The sequence below is a fragment of the Polyodon spathula genome, chromosome 35 (genome assembly GCF_017654505.1).
Source record: "Polyodon spathula isolate WHYD16114869_AA chromosome 35, ASM1765450v1, whole genome shotgun sequence".
NCBI classification, from domain to species: Eukaryota; Metazoa; Chordata; class Actinopteri; order Acipenseriformes; family Polyodontidae; genus Polyodon; species Polyodon spathula.
Window position 1 is genome coordinate 3090641 of NC_054568.1, and position 18745 is coordinate 3109385.

An 18745-nucleotide genomic window follows, 5' to 3' on the forward strand; every position below is an offset into this window, starting at 1 on the left:
GTATTCAGCACTGTTGATTATATTACCTGTATTCATTCAGTCTTCCATTGTAATAAATGATGTTGAGCACATGTATATGGCCTACTTTTGTGCATGAATTAACTGGCAATCCCCTGGTGGGTATGAATTAGTGAATAAAAAACAGTGTATTCATGAGGAAGCCTGAAGTGTAGTAGACAAGCAAAAACAAAGCTGTAAAACAAAATGCAGATCGAACAATAGAAAAGTTTAAAGCAATATTTTAATTTTTTTTATTTTTGTTGTTTATATGCTGTACATTCCAATGGTTGAGTCGTTACACCCAGAAAGGCATAGCAATCAGAACGAAGCAGAACGCTGTGAACCACTCTAAAAATAACTCCATTCAATGCACACAGGCACCACACGGTTAACAAAGCAGTCAGGCGTTGAGCTTGATTCAAACCTAAAGCTGAGGGAACAGGCATACACAACTTTGTGGAAAAAAATGAAACACATATACAGCATATATATATATATATATATATATATATATATTTTGTTTCCCAGACAAAATGTGTACATCCAGGTCTCATAACTAAAGACGGTTCACAGAGGAAGTCTCATACTATCAAAGACAATCTACACATACAGTAACAACGCAAAACCAAACTTGTGAGCTTTCTCACAAATATAAGTGATAACAGTAACCCAGTCTATTTTTTCTTATACCAAGTGAAAAAGCAAACCCCCACTCCAACATATTTACGCAACCCAAGAAAAGGTCCCAAATACATACATGTGAAGGATTGTCATGTAAGTCTGTAAAATTAAATAAAAGTGTAGCTGTGCCATCAGCACTGAAACTTATAAGAAACCAAGGGCCCAGTTCTAATGGGAAAATGTGTTTTAGGAAAATGCAAAACCAGTGCATTAAATTAAGCCTTAAGCCAAAACAATCATTTCAGTTAGTGCCTCATTACTTCAGTTTATGATCTGTGAGTGTGTGAAGTTTGTGATTGATCAGCAGTGTATCTGATCAATGTATGTTGAACGTTAGGCGTATAATCGGTCACGTGTCAAATCTCACCCAATGCATATTTTCTGGTGTAATAATTTTAGTAATTTATCACCATATACAGTCAGTTAGTCGCATATCTGCCTGCTGCGCTGCCACAGTAAGGGCGGGTATTATAAAAAGAAAGGGGGCTGGCAATTGCCTCCAAGTAGCTTTTCTAATTGGTGCAACAGAAAGATTGACACTGGGGCGGGTTTTATTCTTGATCGATGTGACACTTAATTTTCTGCAGTAGTAGGCGTGGTATGGTATCAACTCCATATATGTATATTTTTCAATTTCCTTCAACTTTCAAAGCCCAGTACACGTTCCCTTTCACGACCTGACAAATTTATTTTTCCCCCAAACCCTGAAGGCAGAGTTTTAAGAGTGCTGTTATTTAGACCCACCGCTGTTTAGATCATTAAAATAATCCTGCAGTGTTGTTGGCGGTGGTGTGTTTTATTTGCCCTTCTTGCCTCTGTCTTCTTCATCCTTGCGGCAGTCCTCGCACCCCTCCTCCCTGTTATGCATGATCTCCACCTGCAGCCTGCCAATGTACAGCGCTACCGCGCACAGCCAGAAGAGGGCAGCGGGGCTCACCACCAGGCTGTTGAGCAGCACAGCAGGGAGGGACAGCAGCATGGTGTGGCGCACGACAAACAGGTTCCCAATGTAGGAGGTACTTCCAAACGACCCACACATTCCGCCCAGGATGAAGAAACCTGCATCAGGAACAAGCAACGCAAGGGGAGACTTCAGTATGTGTCCTCTCACTTAAGCAAGTAAGTGGCTTTCACTGTCTACACAGAACTAGACGGTCATGTGCAGGGTTGGGGTCAGTTCCAATTCCTTTTAAAAATCAATTCCAATTCCTTCGAAGGAATTGATATTTTTAGAGATAATGATTGTTCCACAGCTTTCATTTGAAGCCAATGTAATCGATTAACAGAGAACAGAATACTGCTAATTGTAATTTAGATCAAAGATGTGTTGGGATTGATAAGTGAATGGGAATTGGAAACTGATTTTAGAAAAGGGTTTTGGAAAAAGAGAGAGATAGATACTGTATGCTACTATTATTTCAGCAGGATTGATCCATCAATAATCAATACCTCATTTCCAGTTTCCAGTGAATAGGGAATTGAAGTTTGACTTTTGAGACTCAGTCAGAAGGGTTATTTAACCAGGTCAGAATTATGCGACTGATCAGTTACCATGCCTACCCTTCTTTTTAGTGCAAAACATTACTAGCAATAAGAGGCATGGTTTTATAATGCAACACATACCGTAAGCAGCCTCACACCCCACATTACTCTGAACGTAGGAGATCACCCCAATCCCTGTGGCCAGCAAACCATTTCGAAAGCAGGACAGGAACCCTAACCAGAAACAGAACAGAACCAGAGTGGATTCATAGAGAGGATTGGCATTACTAACGCTTTGGGCATATAGTTGTTCCCCCACTGCTCTGGAGATCCAAGGATACTAAGATATTTAGTGAGCAAGGGTACACAGTCCCATACACAGTACTTCTCCATCCTAAAAATTGAAGAATATTTTCAGTCTATCCTTAATATTACTGCTCACAGTATTGAGATATACAGCTCTGGCCAAAAATGTTGCATTACCATATAGAATACTTGACTGTAACGAAGTTGCAAGTTTGATTTGGACGACTTGTTGAACAATTGTATATCTTAACATATAGAATTGCAAACGTATATGAATTGATTTTTTGACTTTATAACGTAACAAAAAACTGACATTGACAAATTTTACATTTTGAAATGTAGTTATGTAACATCATATATATATATATATATATATATATATATATATATATATATATACACACACACACACACACACACACACACACACACACAAAGAGTCTTTATTTATGCCGATATTAGTGACTCCTTAGTTCTGCATTCAAATCTGTAAACGTGCCAGAATCAGTCTGAACCACTCTCAAATGGCCATGTTCTGCTTAATCAAAACTAGACAGTCTACTATCTTTGGTAGTAAAAAGGAAAAATACTAGATTCCTGTTTCTCTTGGACCCCAGAGCTACCAAACATGAAATGAGAAGTCTCAAGGGGCTTTTTCCAGCCTGTTCTAGTTACCCACAGCTCGATTTTGCCAGCACTGGTCAAAAAACCTCAAATTATCATGATGTCGGGCAAGTCCTGCTGTGATGTTCAACCGAGACATGCAAAACGGACCAGAATTCATTGTGAGTTGAAACTGTCCTCTTGCACCTGGGAGTCACATATGGTAACCCTAGCAACGGATGACACCTCACCTATTTCATGGGCCTTCCTCAGCATCTGAAATCAAGATTGAACCTATCATTATTCATTCACATCAAAGGCCATATTTTAATGACAATACAGTGAATCCCAATGTACATTTCTCAACACCACACTATGAGAAAATGCAGACCAAGAACTGTCTAACAGCTTCCATGAAATTGATCTTACTCGTGACAAGCTGTGCTCAGTTGTCAAGAAATGGCAGACCATGATCGAAGCTCACGGGTTTACCGACAATATTGGTGTTTTGCAGGGGAAAATGAGTTTGCACGTATCCTTACATTGGCCCCTAAATGTCATACCTCTACGTACAAAAAAAAGAGGCCTCCGAAAAAAAGTGTTTGTTTTAAAAGTTAAAACTCTGTGTTCAGTTCATGGTAACTTTACTGGCATTTAGTGTCTCGAGAAGGTACATTTAACTCCCGGGGCATCTTCCTCAAAATAGTGGCGATCCAGAACGAAACACTAACACTGATACATGTAAATAATGTTTATAACTTGAATAACTTTAAATGTAATTTTAATGTTGTTTTTATGTGAAGTAAACATAGTATTTCATAAAACAATGATAATAATGAAATATGTAACCATAGCAGCAGCATTGTCGAGCTCGGTGAAGTTCGGCGGCTCTGGGTTCGGACTCTTGCCCCCGGTTCCATTCCCTTTTTCCGCGACCCAGGCGCGCTGAGTCCCACTGACAGCCCGGTATGAAGAAGCCCGATTCCCTGGCACTGCTGGGAACCGAGCCGAGGCAACAGTCTCAAACCAAGCCAACTCGCTGTTGCCATGTCTGACTCCAAAACAAAACACTCCGCACTTTCACTTTTCAACAGACAAGAAGCCAGCTGCAACACTGCAGCAGGACGCGTCTTTCAGTCATTCAGTCATTCAGGCTTCGATAAACTAGAGAGCCATCTCCTGTCTCTTTGAAGAAAACGCATTGCGATATGTTTTCAATTTTACTGATACGTCTGTATTTATTTTCAAATTAGTTTAATATGTAGGGGGCTGGAATGTAACAATGTAATGATATTCACAGACCTCCGTATGGAAATAATTTGTATGCAGCGAGACAGGTAACACCCACATTGCAGCATGTAATTATTAACAACAACCACAAGAGGGAGCCAAAGGTTCACTTTTCAGGTGTTCCTGTATGCAAACGCACAAATCACTGATGGTTTTAACAGTCTAAGTGATGACCATTTTTTTTAGGATCAATCACCTGCAGAATTCCAATTTTAATGTTCCCTAAACACCTACACTGCCTTCCAGAAACGGGGTCTTTGTAAAGCTATGGGAAATGTCCCTCAAAACAGCTATATGTTTTCTGATGGGTTATTATAGAACCAGCAGAACAGTCAGACAAGATGTGTGTATATGTTGTCTCAGCAAGATTTTGTTTCTAAGTGTTCTCTTAATTTCCACAGTTCAAATAAATAAATAACTATTAGCCCTTGATAGGGCAGAAAAAAACAGACTTGAATACAGAGATGAGATAATAAGCAAGCACGGCAAATTATTATCTAAGCAGAAGCTAAACAGAAGGCACGTCATAGAAGTAGGAAAGAAATAAAATATTAAGAACATGTATTAATAATTTAATGTAATTGTGGTAGAATTTTAATTGCAACACTGCAGAGCACCTAAGTTATGGTAATTGGAAAGTCTCAATGGGTCAAAACAACAACCCCAATATGAGTTATGCTGACTTTGTTCTGTTAGTAGATATTCCAGAGATGCTGGCAGAGCAAGGGTTAAGTAACGGAATCTCTTTTTCAAAATCAGACTGAGATACACACCAGGTGATTTTAGAAATCATTTTATTAATTCAATTTTGAATGCCAATCATTCTTCACCTTTTATTTAGATGGCATCTGCATAACACCCACATCTTTCAAACACACATTTATTCTCCTTGCATTTCTTACAAATAAAGTGCAATTTCTTGAAGTCTGTCTGCGCCTTCGTCAATGTTTACACAAAAATAGATCGGTGTGCTCTGAATAATCGATTTTTGCACCAGATCTACTGTTTAATGAGTAAGTAGCTTCAAAAGGGATCACGATTTCATTACTTTAATTCTCACTGCATATGTAACACAGGCCAGATCAGGCAAAGTGTCTTTCATACAAGAGCCTGCTCCATCTAGTGAACTGCCATTCTGAATCAAGCTTCCTTTAGTTCTGCCAACTAATATAAAAACATTACACGCCTATATCAGGCACAAGCGAAGAGCAGCTGCAGAGACAGTCAAAGCATCTTATTACACTTCTTAAAATACCTCAGTAATTGAATAAGAACCACTAGGAACGACTGTAATGTGAAACAGGTAGAGAGGGCAGTAAACAAAAATAACCTAAACGTGATTTGAAGCTGACAAACGTCAACGTACATAAACTTTGTATGTTTAATACAGTAGCTATTCTAGTACTGTAAGCCCTATGAAAGTGTATCATGGTCATTTACTATGAACTATGCCCCACCCCCCTTGTGCTTTAACATAGTTCCCATTGGTTCGCCATGCTTGTCTCTGATATGCTATACTTTGCAATGTTTTTAAATGGAAGTCAGAGATAAAAGTTGCCCAGTGTTTCTTGGTCTTTTAAACTGTTAAAATGGACACGAGGTGGAAACAGCCGAAAACTCTGTTAAATATTACCTTTCCTTTGCAGGACATAACTATGAAGCTCACACATTCAACATGTGCTTTGAAGGTAATGTTAAATATGCAAATACATATATAATTCTACATAGGGTTTTGATTCGGTGTTCTTCACACAAAGCTAGAATGACTGCGTGGAAGTCCATCACTGCAATGTACAGCTATGGGCAAAAGTAGTATATCACGTCACAAGGCTTTTGGTTAAGTATATGGAATATTACAAAGTGGTGCGCAATTCAATATTTTAAAGTAACATTATTCAGCAGGTTTCGCTGGACTTTGTGCAGCAAAAATTAGTTAATTCTGTAGAGAGATGCAAAACCTTTAGCCATAGTACTGGCATGTGGGGGGGTGAGGGCAATCACTTGCGGGGTACGCCTGTTTCTGCAGCCACTGTAATGTTATTAGGGTTGAAATTTGTTATTTTTACTTTCTGTGCCACAACTTTCTACAACTATTACAATAGTGAATCCCCTTCGGTTATGAGACTTTATTTCAGTTTTTTTAAATTTCAAACAGTTTGTGTGAACTCTCGAGAAGATGCCCTACCAAAACTTTGAAAAAACAATCTGGATTACAAAACAGATAGGAAATTTAACTTAACAATTATGTACGCCGCGACTGAGAGGGACATAAACGTTATGACAATTAGGATGCATTGGCAACAATGCTTTATGTGATAAGAGTTAAACGATTCTTACTTCCTAACTAAATATACAACTTATTTTTATACTTCAAAATGACTTATAATTGAAATGAATTACCACGAATAACTGGTTTTAATTTACTTTTCACTAAAGTCAAAGCACCATCTATTCTAGTGCAGTGTACTGCTGGAAAAACTAAAGGTAACTTGATCCACACTGGCTGATCACTAGATGGCGTTGTCTCCTACTGATTTAGCCTACATAACACATACCTATGGCAGGCAACCAGAACCGAAGAGCAGCTCCTGAATATAGTCTTTGAGTAATTACAGTAAGAATCACAGAAAACTGATTGCAAAACGTCACTAAAGGTACAGAGACAGTAACAAACTCATTAAGTATACATAAAAAATAACCTGTTACTTTTTTCTTAGTTTCTTTGTTAAACTGATTGAAGAGAGAAAAAAAAAAAAGTATAGCCAAACCCTTTTAATAGCACTTTGAAGGAAATTAATAATGATCTCACTAAGAACCTGGCAAAATAAGGATCTCTGGCTGCCAATAATAAACTTAGCCAGAAAAAAAAAAGCGTTGATACAGTATACAAAACACCTACTGCATGTGGTAAACATTCCATTAATAACAATAGTACTGTCAAATGTATACAAGTACAACACATTGTACTTTATAAACACTGTTGTACTAAAATGTTCTGCATACACCTGTAACTTCAAACACACTTTTAAATGATAAGAAAAACAAATAGGAAACTATGGGCTTTATTTCATCAGCCTATTATAGCCACAGCTGGATTTTTAAAAGCATTTTAGAGCACATTGGTTGAATCAACCACTTAGATTTTGGGTAATCATGGGTTGATGAAGGACAGCGTGAATCCCCAGTGCTGTAAAATACTCTTACCAGGGTATCGGCTGATCGAATCAACCCAAGTCAAGCAGTCTAATGTTTAGTGCCACCATCAGTGTTCAGTATACCCTTAATTGATTTCAATTTGAAAAATACATTTACATGTAAACATTTTTTAACCTGACAGTGAAAACGACCAGCTTCCAAAGAACCGATCCTAAACTGGGTTATACTGTATTTTACAAATATGGGAACTTGGGAAAGCATTAATGGATATCCTTGGTGAGAGACTGTTGTTGACTGAAGCCCTCAAAACAGAATATGGCCGACCCACTCTTCCTGTTCCATTTCTTCTGTCAGGGTCACACTAATTACCTCCGTCTGCCCAGGTCCCATCTTGGGGTCAGCCTAGTCAAATTCACCTCTTTATCAAATCGCCCAAATCCATGCAGCCCCATTTAACGGACCAATGCATGGAGGTGGGCGGGCCTTGTTGGTGGTGCTGGGAAGGGCGCCTCTCCAACCTGTCCGATAGCAGCACAGCAATCGCCCTGCACGCTTGATCGGCTGTTTTGACCTGGTTTTGTTAGGTCATGCCACTTTGTGTTACAGGGACTTGGACCCCCTTCTGTCCAGCAGCTGTCAAGACAAAACCAATTACTGAACACCTGCAATGCCAAGCAAAGCTTTGTAAATAGTTAGATAGAAGCCATCCAATTAGAAGAGATGATTTTGTAAAGATAATGAGTTATATTTAGGCAGAAAGGCATTTTCATTGAAGACGTGGGTAGCAAAAAGACAACAGTCCCAAATGAAGGATGAGTGTCTGTGCATACAAATTTTGGGTTGAAACAAATGGTTTTTTTTTGTTTTGTTTTGTTTTTGTACCAAATTTTGCCAAGCAAGTCTTTTAAAAAAAGAGTTTAAAATGTACTGCCAACATTTCTTTAAAATGACAAAATCTTTGAGTTTTAAATACATAAAATATTCAAACCCCAGTCTATGCTGGAAAAGGGGGTCCTAATTTTCCACTCTGTTTGTCAACGGTGATCACCCCAACCACAAAAAAAAAGGTTCTCTTTCTCTTGACAAATGTTCCAGAGTAAAAGTTGAAAAAAGTAATTTTTTTTTGTGCTGCGGTAAGGATAACAGGGAATGCAGCAAAGGTAAAGCAAGGCGTTTCATGCAAACAATGCACAGGGTTCAGGAACACTTCAATACCCCTCGATTGTTCAGAGCAGAGTTCTTAACGTTAAGGCAATTTAAACAGAGGCAACAGCACATACCGAGTCTGTACTTCTCTTTGGCTTCTGCGCGCTCCTTTGCATCAAAGTACCAGACTGTAATGGCATACCTGAAACACACATTGGCACAGTGAGCTTCTCCACACTTTCTTACATTGGGCCCTCTCAGTTTAACAATCATGTCAACTACAGCACAAGAAGGTCCAAGAAGCAGCAATTTTTAAGGGCAAATATCTTCAAATTGCAGGCGCTGCCTGGCTTTAAGCTCGCTCAGGAGAATCCCAGAGCAAAGAGTCAGAAAGTCACACTGTCACATGGTTAGGATGAAATGAAGACGTGCTAAGTGCAGACACTTAAGATTCTCCAGACAAGCTCAAATCAACCTGAAAGCCGGGCAAAGGCAGATCTAGAGAAAATGATAACTTAATACTGGAGCAACAGAACCCAGTACTTCTCAGTACGACTGCACACACCACAAAATATCAAAGTAGAAATGAAAAGAACACTTGAAGTTACTTGCCTATCTATAGGGTTTACCTGTAATATCTGCAGTTCTCGCAAAAGCAAGCGAAGAACTAAAATATCCTCTGCGATAACGTTCCTAATGCTAAAATCAGGACTGAGCACCAGACAACAAAGGGTTATGCTATCGCTCGTATCTTTAGTACACAAGACCCCCGTCTGGACTAGACCGTTAACCATTCCGCTCAGGAAAGGCGTGTTTCCTTTCAGTCCAGCTGCTATCGAAAAGCAAGAAAACGCACACCTTCCCCAACCCAATCACAGCCGCTGGTCAAGGGCACAGCAGACCAACCCCCCCCCCCCCCCCCCCCCCCATATTGGCCGGACAGCAACTCTGACAAATCAGACCTCCCCCCACGGGACTCAGAAAACATGTTTAGGGAAAATATCTCATCAGTAGTAAGGGAGGAAACTGGCCAAGCCATTAAAAGTTCAAGGCTAGACTTCAGTTTGAAATGGGAGGGAGATAAGCACTGTGGTTAGAAGTGAGGGACTGGGGGGTGGAAGCAGTGAGGCCTAGGTGGTAAAACTGAGGGACTGGAAGGGAGGGAAGCGGTGTGTGATAGTTACCGTGCGGCGTATGCTGGTTTGACTTCGTGAGGGTTCCGCCGGTCTGACCAGAAGATCAGGAGTCTGTCGAAAACAGGCTCGATATTCGCCACCACGGTGCGGCTCTCTGGGAAAATCTGGAGGAGCCCGCCGTCAACCTGCAAGGACATACACATGCTTTTCATAGAACAATCAGATTAAAACAAGAGGACGAGACGTAGGTGGAGAATTCTCCAGATTCTTATCGTGTGTTTCAGGCATTCTGATATGTTTGCTACCTCCCTGCTTTCGCGTTCAAGAAGTTATATGAAGGTACGCAGAGGCAAGTTGACGGTAACACAGCTATAGCCAAAAGTTTTGATCGCCAACATAATTAAAACAAATACATAAATAAATAAATAAATAAAACTATACAAACAAAACATAATTTAGATCTTTTATTTAACATCATGTAATTAACAAAACGATATTGCAAAAGTCTACTGGAACCCATAATAGTTGTACAGTATTTCATGTTAGATTTTGAAGTCTCACTATTTTTTTTTTTTGTCAGGTTTTTCGTTACGTATATAGAAAACTACAAAGCAGAGTGTACTTCAATACATTCAAGTTATTCAGGACGTTTCATTTGACTTTATGATGATGCAAAATTAGTTCCCTCTATAGGGTGATGCAAAACTTTTGGCCACAGCTGTACTTTAATGAAGTGATTTCAATATTTTTTTCTGTTGGAAGTGTACACAAGCATGAAAAATGTGTACCCTCAACCTTTTTCCTTTTTTTGGGGGGGTGGGAGGGAGTAGGTTTTTTTTAAAAACGAGGTTCAGCCGTTTTTGCTCACTCGTTTCTTTTGCCGTACCTTGACATCCCAGTTCTTGTTGAGATAGTAAATGCAGGTGATACAGCGGCCATCTCTGTTGGGGTTATCCACGTGGCGAACGTACCCTGTTCCGTTACCCGGATAACACGCCACCATCGCCTGCAGATAGAGAGAGGAAACGTATCACAAACAGCTCTGTACAAAGATAGCCTTTGAGAAACTACCTGTCAGTTCTGACCACCAGATCACAATTTCTCCCTCCAATTTGTGCCACTGCCCAAATTATTAGACAAATTACACACAAGGCCACGCATGCTCCTTCTTTATTGGCCAGTCTTTTAGTTTAACTGCTAGGTCACACTGCTTCCTTCCCTATCAGGCCCTTAGCTCATCGTATTTCAGTGCTTTTTCAAAACATGGCCAACTTTGGAAGTTCTTGTCCTGCATTGAAAGGTCACTGGGGGATTGTGGGATAGCATTATGTTGTCTTTTAAAGAAACCTGAAGCAAAAAAAAAAAACTGCCAGAGCAATGGATACTGTAATTGAAAGAACGTTTGTCGCTATTTTTATTTTCGCTGCACTTGGTGATAGTGATTATGATTTCATTCCATGCCATAATGCGCGTGTGGCAAGTTGATTTTTGCAATCAGTTTGCGTATTTCTTTTTTTGCCAAACTCTTCTTGACAGAAGTACAAACAGCTTGAAATGTGTAGCTCTGTTCTCCTGTCGGATTCTTATCCAGCAGACACCACCCTGCTACGTGATGACCTAGCTCCTTTATGGTCAGGTCTGACCACATCGCGGGCGACACAGCAAACCAGGCCAGAGAAAGAGGCAGCTGCCAATCAGGATATTGGTCACATTGTTTTCCTGTCCCTCAGCACTAAGCTCTAGGTTACACTAACTTCGTCACTCACAGTCCATCCGCTCTAACCACTGGGCCACACTGCCTCCCTCCTAGTCTCTCAGCGATAACCACTAAGCCAAACATTCACAGATGTCCCTCCCGCGCTCACGGGCCTCTCTTTAATGCCGAGTAATGTAACTCCAGGACAGGGTGCTCATGTAATTTGATAAGGATGTTCCTGCTGGATGTGCAAGACCTCACGTCCCTGCCTGTAGAACCAGCCCAGAGACTGCAGGCTGGGGTGGGGGAGGTAAAGAATAGCTCCACTCTGTCCACATTTATTATTTTACTTCGACCTGCATCGTTAGGTCTATATAAGGACTTTTAGGGGGTGAGGGAGCAGTTCAGACTCCACGTCTCAAGCCTGCCCTGGACTGCAGTGATATATATAGTACACCCAAACTATAAAGAACCTAGCCCCCAAATAAGAAAAACAAAAAATATATAATATAAACACACACTGTCAACATCTTGGTCTGTACGCACAGGATTGCATTAACACAAAGTGCCAGACATTTTTTCATTGTAATCTCGTCCACAGTGCTTTCCTTCATCCTGGTCCCTTAGCTCTAACCACCAGGCCACTCTGCTTCCTTCCCACTCCATTAGCTAAGCCTCATCAGATTGCCCTCAGGTCTGGGTGAGTTACCATTACCCACAGGGAACTGTGATAGCTACTAAACTCGCAACCAACACATTGTTATTTAACCTGTATTAAAAACCAACAAACAGTTTGGTTTTGATCAAAACATTTTAACGATGCTAAGACAGCGCTTCTTGGGGACAGTGTAATGACACAGTTACACTGTTGGAAGACCCTATTCAAAAGTGACTGTCTTGGGTGTCTAAGTGGTTTAGTTAAGTCTTAGACAACAAATAAAGATGACAGACTGACTCCCTGTTGGGTCATAACCCTACAAACTGAATCGTGGCTTGTTTCAGAAGAACAAGATAAGAGATCAAAGATGTGCTACTACAGTAGGCCACGCAGTATTTGTTTTGTGGGGAGGTTAACCGGCAGGATCATAAACACAAAATAACATTTGTTTGAGAAAGAGAAGTGCGTTCAGCCCGTTAAGATCAGTCTCTTCCAAGCACATCGTTTTCCCCTGAGGGAATCGAATTTATAAAACATAATCTAGAGTTCCAGACACTTCAGCCCATTTATTTATTTTAACATTTTGTTAATTAGTTTATTTCAGTCATATCAAATGTATTTGCATTCTTCTATATGTAAAGAAAGATTGTTTATAATACATATTTATATTTACATATAACTGGTAATTACATGTCAGACGGTTTCACAAGTTGCCAGGCAGAGACTGAAGTAGCGCATCAGTTTGATGGACACCTAGAAAGCGCAATTTACTTTAAGAAAAAAAAAAAAAAAAAAAAAAAATTCTATGTTCTCTTATATCAGTCTGGTTTTATGTCAGTTTGCACACCCTCCCATCTTTGCAGTACAAAATTCTTTAAATCATGCTGAGATTATACTTGTAGTTTTCAGTTACGCTAGCGTGTAAAACACTTCAATTTGAAATGATAAAGCAAAATATGAAGGTTACAAAAAATATGAGAATATTCTGACAACTTTTGAAAACAAATTCTTATCAGCTATGTTCTTTCATTTTATGCTATATTAAAAAAATATATATATATATATATATCGCTTTACGATGGACAGGGGTAACGGGCTCCCAAATGGTGCATCCAGTAAAGGCACTCCTCCCAGGCTATAAAGTATGCCACTGACTGTGGACGGGAGCTACCCCCCCCCCAACCCAAGCTATATCTTTAGGACCTTTCCTATGATGCTTAGATATGCATTCTGTTCCAATACTGAATTTTAAGCATTTCTCCGTCAGAATCTGTTTTTCCTTGGGGTAATAACGAAGGTTTAAAACGAACAAACTTTGTCAGCATTACAATCTTACGGTGATCACTTTTGAACACTTTCTTTTCACTTTCTCTGGTCAAGTCCATTTAAGCAACTAGCACACTGCAGACCCACAGGAATCTGAGCCACCAGTGAAATTGTAACGTCCCCTTGCTGCACGTAGGGAACTCTGTTGCGCCAGGTGGAATCCTGATGCACCAGGGGTAAATATCTGAAAGTGTCAGTGTCGACAGCGTTGGTTTAAAGAACAGGACTGGCTGTCCTATATTAGTGTGCAATATAATATTCCTATAATGGCACTAGCTCTTACCTTGGTCCTGCCGTTGATCATGCAGTCCCCAAGCCGGCCATTCATAGAGCTGTACATGATCACCTCATCAATGCGCCCCATCAGCGAGCAGATACTCTTGCAGCCCGGCTCTCTCCCCTCCACCCACACGATCTGGTCACCCCTGATATTTCGGGAGGGGATAGTCCGCTGACTCACTAACTGTCCATTCCGGAATTGGCCACTCTGGTTCAAGGCTTGGACCTCCTGGAGCACTTGGCTGCCCAGCTCGTCTCCCAGAAACCCGTCTTTGACGCATATACCGTAACGCTTCATGCAGGGGACGATGCAGTCCAGGGCAGTGCGTTCTGGGGAGGTCCGGACCAGGGCATCGGACGCTGACAAGCGCCGGGCTGCAGAGTTCGATGCCTGACCCTCTTTAATTGTATGGTTGATATGGTTTTGGCTGTTCCGTACTGTGTCTTTATTCTCCAAGCTTGGCTCGCCATCCCCACTTCCCACGCGTCTTCTTTTGCTGTTGGGGCAAGCAGGGTCCCCAGACCCGTTTGCCATTAGACAATAATCTGTGTCCCTGTGAGCCACTGTCCGCTGACGTTTTAACAGCCGGTCATTTTCGTCTCTTTTTAATAAAGCAACTCTGTGGGCGGGCTCGTTATTTTCTACAACCTGTACTGATTCTACCGAGGCTGGGTGATTGGGGTAGCCCATCGCCCCCGCATTCCCCTGTCTGCCCCCACTCAGAGTTTTGCTGTATGTTGATGCCGTCCCGTTTAATAATAGCGGGACCGCCGCTTCCACCTGCAGCTTTAAAACTGGGACCCCAGAAACGGGCTTTTCGGAGCCGATGCCAGAGAACAGCTCTGCAGAACACGTGGGGAGTTGTCTGGTTCTGAGAGGAGAGCTGCCAAAGCCTTCAACCCCCATGGCAGCGCCAGCATCAAGGTGGCCGAGCTGGGTTTGGCTCAGCTGTGTCTCCCCAGAGCTGAGCCCTCTGGGATGGTGAGTCTCCTTTTGGAATGACCGATCGGGCTCCGCAGGTGTGCAGTTATTTAGAAGATCCCTCTGTTCCAAATTTTCCATTTCAGCATGTTCATCTCGACTGGTTGCAGTACTGTCGCACGTAGCTCATATCCCTCGCCCATTTTCCAAGAGTCTTTGCAGTTTGAAATGCCGTGGGCAGTGCAATTGTCTCACGCTGCAGGCGTCAATCATGTAGATAATGCGGATTGAAGGACAGCTTGCACTCTACACCCTAATTTGCTTTCCTTTTCTCGTTTTAATTTTTAGAGGGGTCATCTGAAAAAAAAAAAAAAATACATAAATGAGAAAAGGGGGTTTATAAAATGTGCGTTCTATCACTGTTTTATTTTTGCATTATTATTAATATAAGAATACCAGGAATTTAATACCAAATTGTGTTAATTAAAAAAATCATTAAAAACCTAACCAAGTTCTGAATAGCCTTACCTTGCAGTATTAATGCAGTAATACAGCTGTTGAAATGTTGCCTACTAATATTACAGTAGGGTTATAGTACGGCATTTTGTTTGTTTTACCAATAAAATGTGCTGTTAATAACACACATTATACACAACACTACACGAGCTGCCATTACTGGCTGCACAAAACATTATTAATATATACATTTACTTTTCTCTAAAGGTTAATAAAATAGACTTACTTCTCTCTCTCCAGACTTTGTTAAACTACAGTATTTTTTTTTTTTTTTTTTTTTTTTTTTTTTAATTTAGTGCACTGGTAATGTTGCTTAATGTTTTTTTTTTTTTTTTTCCTATCCTCAATTAATTCCTTTTTTAAAGTGTTAATATAATTCTATACAAAACTAACTATTGTAATTACAGTGAACAAAAGCAGCAAATATAAATATTTGATTATGATATTTTAAAAAAAAGTTAAATGACACACAATGTCTTAAAAAAAAAAAAAGAATGTAACTACCGTACCTTACTTTAGTCATCTGGACATCTTCTTGAAACAATATTCCGTCTTAATACACGGACAAGTCTTTTTAAAACAATACTTCAATACATTAACAAACTTGCATTTATGAAATGCACTGCACAAAAATAAAAATACAGTGTATTCGTACTTCTTTTGTTAAAAGCTGCAGGTGCATTCACGTATTTTACAAACCAGACTCGTTCTTCTCCACAAATGACAAACAACGTTTTCATGTATTGCAGATAGAAGTTAAGGTAGTTGGATCCTAAAATCCAACGTAAGTGCACGTCAATCTTCAAAAAAAAAAAAAAAAAAAAAAAAAAAAATCCGATTTCGTTTTTTTTTTTTTTTTTTTTTTTAATGGTGCTCTTGTCTCGTTACAACCGGGTATCTTCTTTCATTGAATCACACTATTTAAAAAAAAAAAATGCATTCAAGCATTCGCTTTCAGCGTAACGGAAACGTTATTTTTGTTTTGTTTGTTTTTGTTTTAAAATACATTCATTTTGTGTTAGTTTCGTTTTAATTAGGTCAGTTATACACACGCTAAGCTGCAAGGTTTATTTTTTTTTATATATACAGAAATCGGGTATGCATGTATATACGAGGGATCTTTTTTTTTTTTCTGTATGTTGCCCTCTTAGGTTTTGTTCATTGTAATCTTATTAAATTTAAACTCCCAACCCCCGCCTATGCCTTTTCTGCAGCTCGCCACAGCCCTGCCTGCTGCTAGCGCTCTCCATGAGAGCCTCTGTCACTTACACGTGCACACACGCGTACCTCACCACGTGATCCCAGCAAAATAAAGTCAATGGTGTGTTCGGCTCCACCCGGACCCGATAGAGGGCGACATTCTTTTGCTGCTGCAGCTTGCACAATAGGTTAGTTTTTTTTGTTTTTTTTTTTAAAAGTAGAAAAACTGAACATTCTGCCCTTGTCTACATAGTACTACAAACGACGTGTTGCAACACCTGTTGAGTGACATGCGCCAGCCTACTGCAAAACTGCGCCCTTCCCTCGGCTGCGGGTAGCTAGCCCAGATCAGATTGGAGCACCCAAATTAAAGTGATTGCAGCAAACCAAAAATTTCTACTGCGTGCACGTCCATTCGCTGCACAGGTTTTGACAAGTTTTGCATTACCTAGAATGACTGCGGTCAGATGCAGTGGCAACAGGCTTTAAGACATAAGAACTTCCTCTTATATTACTGATCTGGAGATTGTTGTAGTGTTCACATAGTGGTTTAAAAGGTAAGTCTCATTCAGGTTGTTTGATGCCTCAGTTCTGCTCCCCTTCGTTAGATATGATTCTCTCTAGTTCAGTTGGTGTAAATGTATTGTAGCGATCTCGGTTAACACAGGCAGGCGCCTCACACAGGGCGAGGCAATCCACACACAGGCGAAGGGTGTGCACGAACCCGGGACCTCTCGCATTAAAGCATAGTGCCGATACCGCTGTGCAAAAGAGCCGGCACCTTTGCAAGGAGCGTATATCAGGCTTATGTCCCTGTGTGTGATTAAGTCACCTACCAGCCCTGCACGCTACACTCTCCCCTGCCAGCCTCAAGCCTACCCCAGTCTTGTTAACCAGACTCCAGTCTGACGAGTGTGTGCTGGGGTACCTGCATCCCACTTCTAACACCAATGTAGCAAAATAGATCAACGCAGGCAGGTGCATCACACACAGGCGGAGGGCAGGCGCAAACCTGGGACCTCTCAGACGAAAAATAAACTATATGAACATAATTTTCATATGTTATTGATCAAGTAATCAAAGAAACTGCAAAATATCGCAAAAGTCTACCAGAAGCTCATAACAGTACTACAGTGTTTCATGTTAGATTTCGAAATGTCACATTTTACAATTTGTCAGTTTTTCGTTAAGCATATGGAAAACTACAAAGCGGTGGTGTGTAATTCAGTATGTTAGTGTAGACTATTTAGCGGGTTTCATTCTACTTCATGAAACAAAATTAGTTCATTCTATAGGGTGATGCAAAACTTTTGGCCAGAGCTGTTCTGGACGCAGATAAAAAATGATTTCCCACATGACCCTGATATTTGTCACCTGTTCCCCAGACCAGGTGACAAATTAATTTAGACAAAGCCTGCTGTCAGGTGCTTTGGGTATCTATGACAGAAGCCTGTAAATGCTGTTTTGTTTTGCTGTGAGATTTATTATACTTAATTTAAATTTGGCAGGGATGGGGTTAATTTCATCTCTGCCGGAATCTATGTGCACAATGTGGCTATGTTTCTTAAGCATCTGTAAGCATCAAGTTCTGTAAGCATTGTAAAGCCCAAAGAGATATGATAAAGCAAATGTTTAAAAACATGATACATTATGGTAAATGCATAGTATAACTGTGGGAAAACAGTTAGTGTGCAAATTAACCATATTATAAGGAGATGGTCCACAAAGAACACAATTAAATGTGCCTTTAAAAAAAATAGAAAAAAAAATAGTGCAGATTGTTTGGAGAGAGGCCTAGTAATCCCCCATTGACTCATTATTAATCAGCTAGAGACAGGATATGGAGCACACACACACACACACAACTGCTCCAGGAAAGGAGAGACGTGTCTTTCATGCTCTGCTTCTGGCATGGAGCATGACTATACAATAATAAACACGCACATACTGTAAGAGGGAGGCGGAGAGGATCTGGTTCCACCAGTATTATTTTATTATCTTGCACTTCTGTGTAACACTTATACAGCCATTCTGAAGACATTTATAGAGCCATTTGAAAGACATTGAAAGACGTAGTCTAAAAAGACGTTTGTCGTTGAATTTATGGGTTAAAGTTCAACTTAATTCTTTTCTTTTTATGTTGTGATATTTGGGGGCAACACGTGGTGGAACTACAGTGACAACAATCCTGAATACAGTGCTAGTAAGTAACTCATTAGGGTAATCTGATTACATTTGTAATTTTCAGATAAGTAAATGTCGTAACGCATGCCATTTTTATGTGTGTGTGTGTGGGGGGGGGGGGGGGGGGGAGTAGATACTTTTAGTTGCATTGAAAGGAAAAACAC

General features: G+C 40.3%; 2 protein-coding genes across 3 annotated transcripts; both read right to left on the reverse strand.

Moving 5' to 3' along the window:
* Nucleotides 1-283: 283 nt before the first annotated feature.
* On the reverse strand, nt 284-4208 carry LOC121303758 (transmembrane protein 160-like). Its single transcript, XM_041234533.1, has 4 exons — nt 3841-4208; nt 3145-3166; nt 2305-2503; nt 284-1740 (listed from the first exon to the last, which is right to left on the reverse strand). The coding sequence occupies exons 1-4, from the start codon at nt 4119-4121 to the stop codon at nt 1478-1480; spliced, it is 765 nt and encodes a 254-aa protein (XP_041090467.1). The 5' UTR covers nt 4122-4208; the 3' UTR covers nt 284-1477.
* Nucleotides 4209-5139: 931 nt separating this feature from the next.
* Nucleotides 5140-16494, reverse strand: LOC121303843 (prolyl hydroxylase EGLN2-like). 2 transcript variants are annotated; one of them, XM_041234666.1, is made up of 6 exons: nt 15707-16494; nt 13764-15038; nt 10687-10806; nt 9849-9985; nt 8799-8866; nt 5140-8151 (listed from the first exon to the last, which is right to left on the reverse strand). In XM_041234666.1, exons 2-6 carry the CDS (start codon nt 14820-14822, stop codon nt 8099-8101), a joined length of 1437 nt encoding a protein of 478 aa, XP_041090600.1. In that variant the 5' UTR covers nt 14823-15038; nt 15707-16494; the 3' UTR covers nt 5140-8098. The 2 variants fall into 2 exon arrangements, with proteins under 2 accessions (XP_041090600.1, XP_041090601.1); XM_041234667.1 differs by lacking the exon at nt 15707-16494 and adding an exon at nt 15210-15441.
* Nucleotides 16495-18745: the final 2251 nt, after the last annotated feature.

Coding starts and splice junctions, on each gene's coding strand:
- LOC121303758 (XM_041234533.1), bottom strand. CDS start 4,121: ATGGCAACAGCGAGTTGGCTTGGTTTGAGACTGTTGCCTCGGCTCGGT. Junction 3,167..3,840: donor ACATTAAAATTACATTTAAA/GTTATTCAAGTT, acceptor TTTTTTGACCAG/TGCTGGCAAAATCGAGCTGT. Junction 2,504..3,144: donor CTGGCAAAATCGAGCTGTGG/GTAACTAGAACA, acceptor TAAATATCTTAG/TATCCTTGGATCTCCAGAGC.
- LOC121303843 (XM_041234666.1), bottom strand. CDS start 14,822: ATGGAAAATTTGGAACAGAGGGATCTTCTAAATAACTGCACACCTGCG. Junction 10,807..13,763: donor TGATCAACGGCAGGACCAAG/GTAAGAGCTAGT, acceptor CTCTATCTGCAG/GCGATGGTGGCGTGTTATCC. Junction 8,867..9,848: donor AAACCAGCATACGCCGCACG/GTAACTATCACA, acceptor TGTGTGTTTCAG/GTATGCCATTACAGTCTGGT.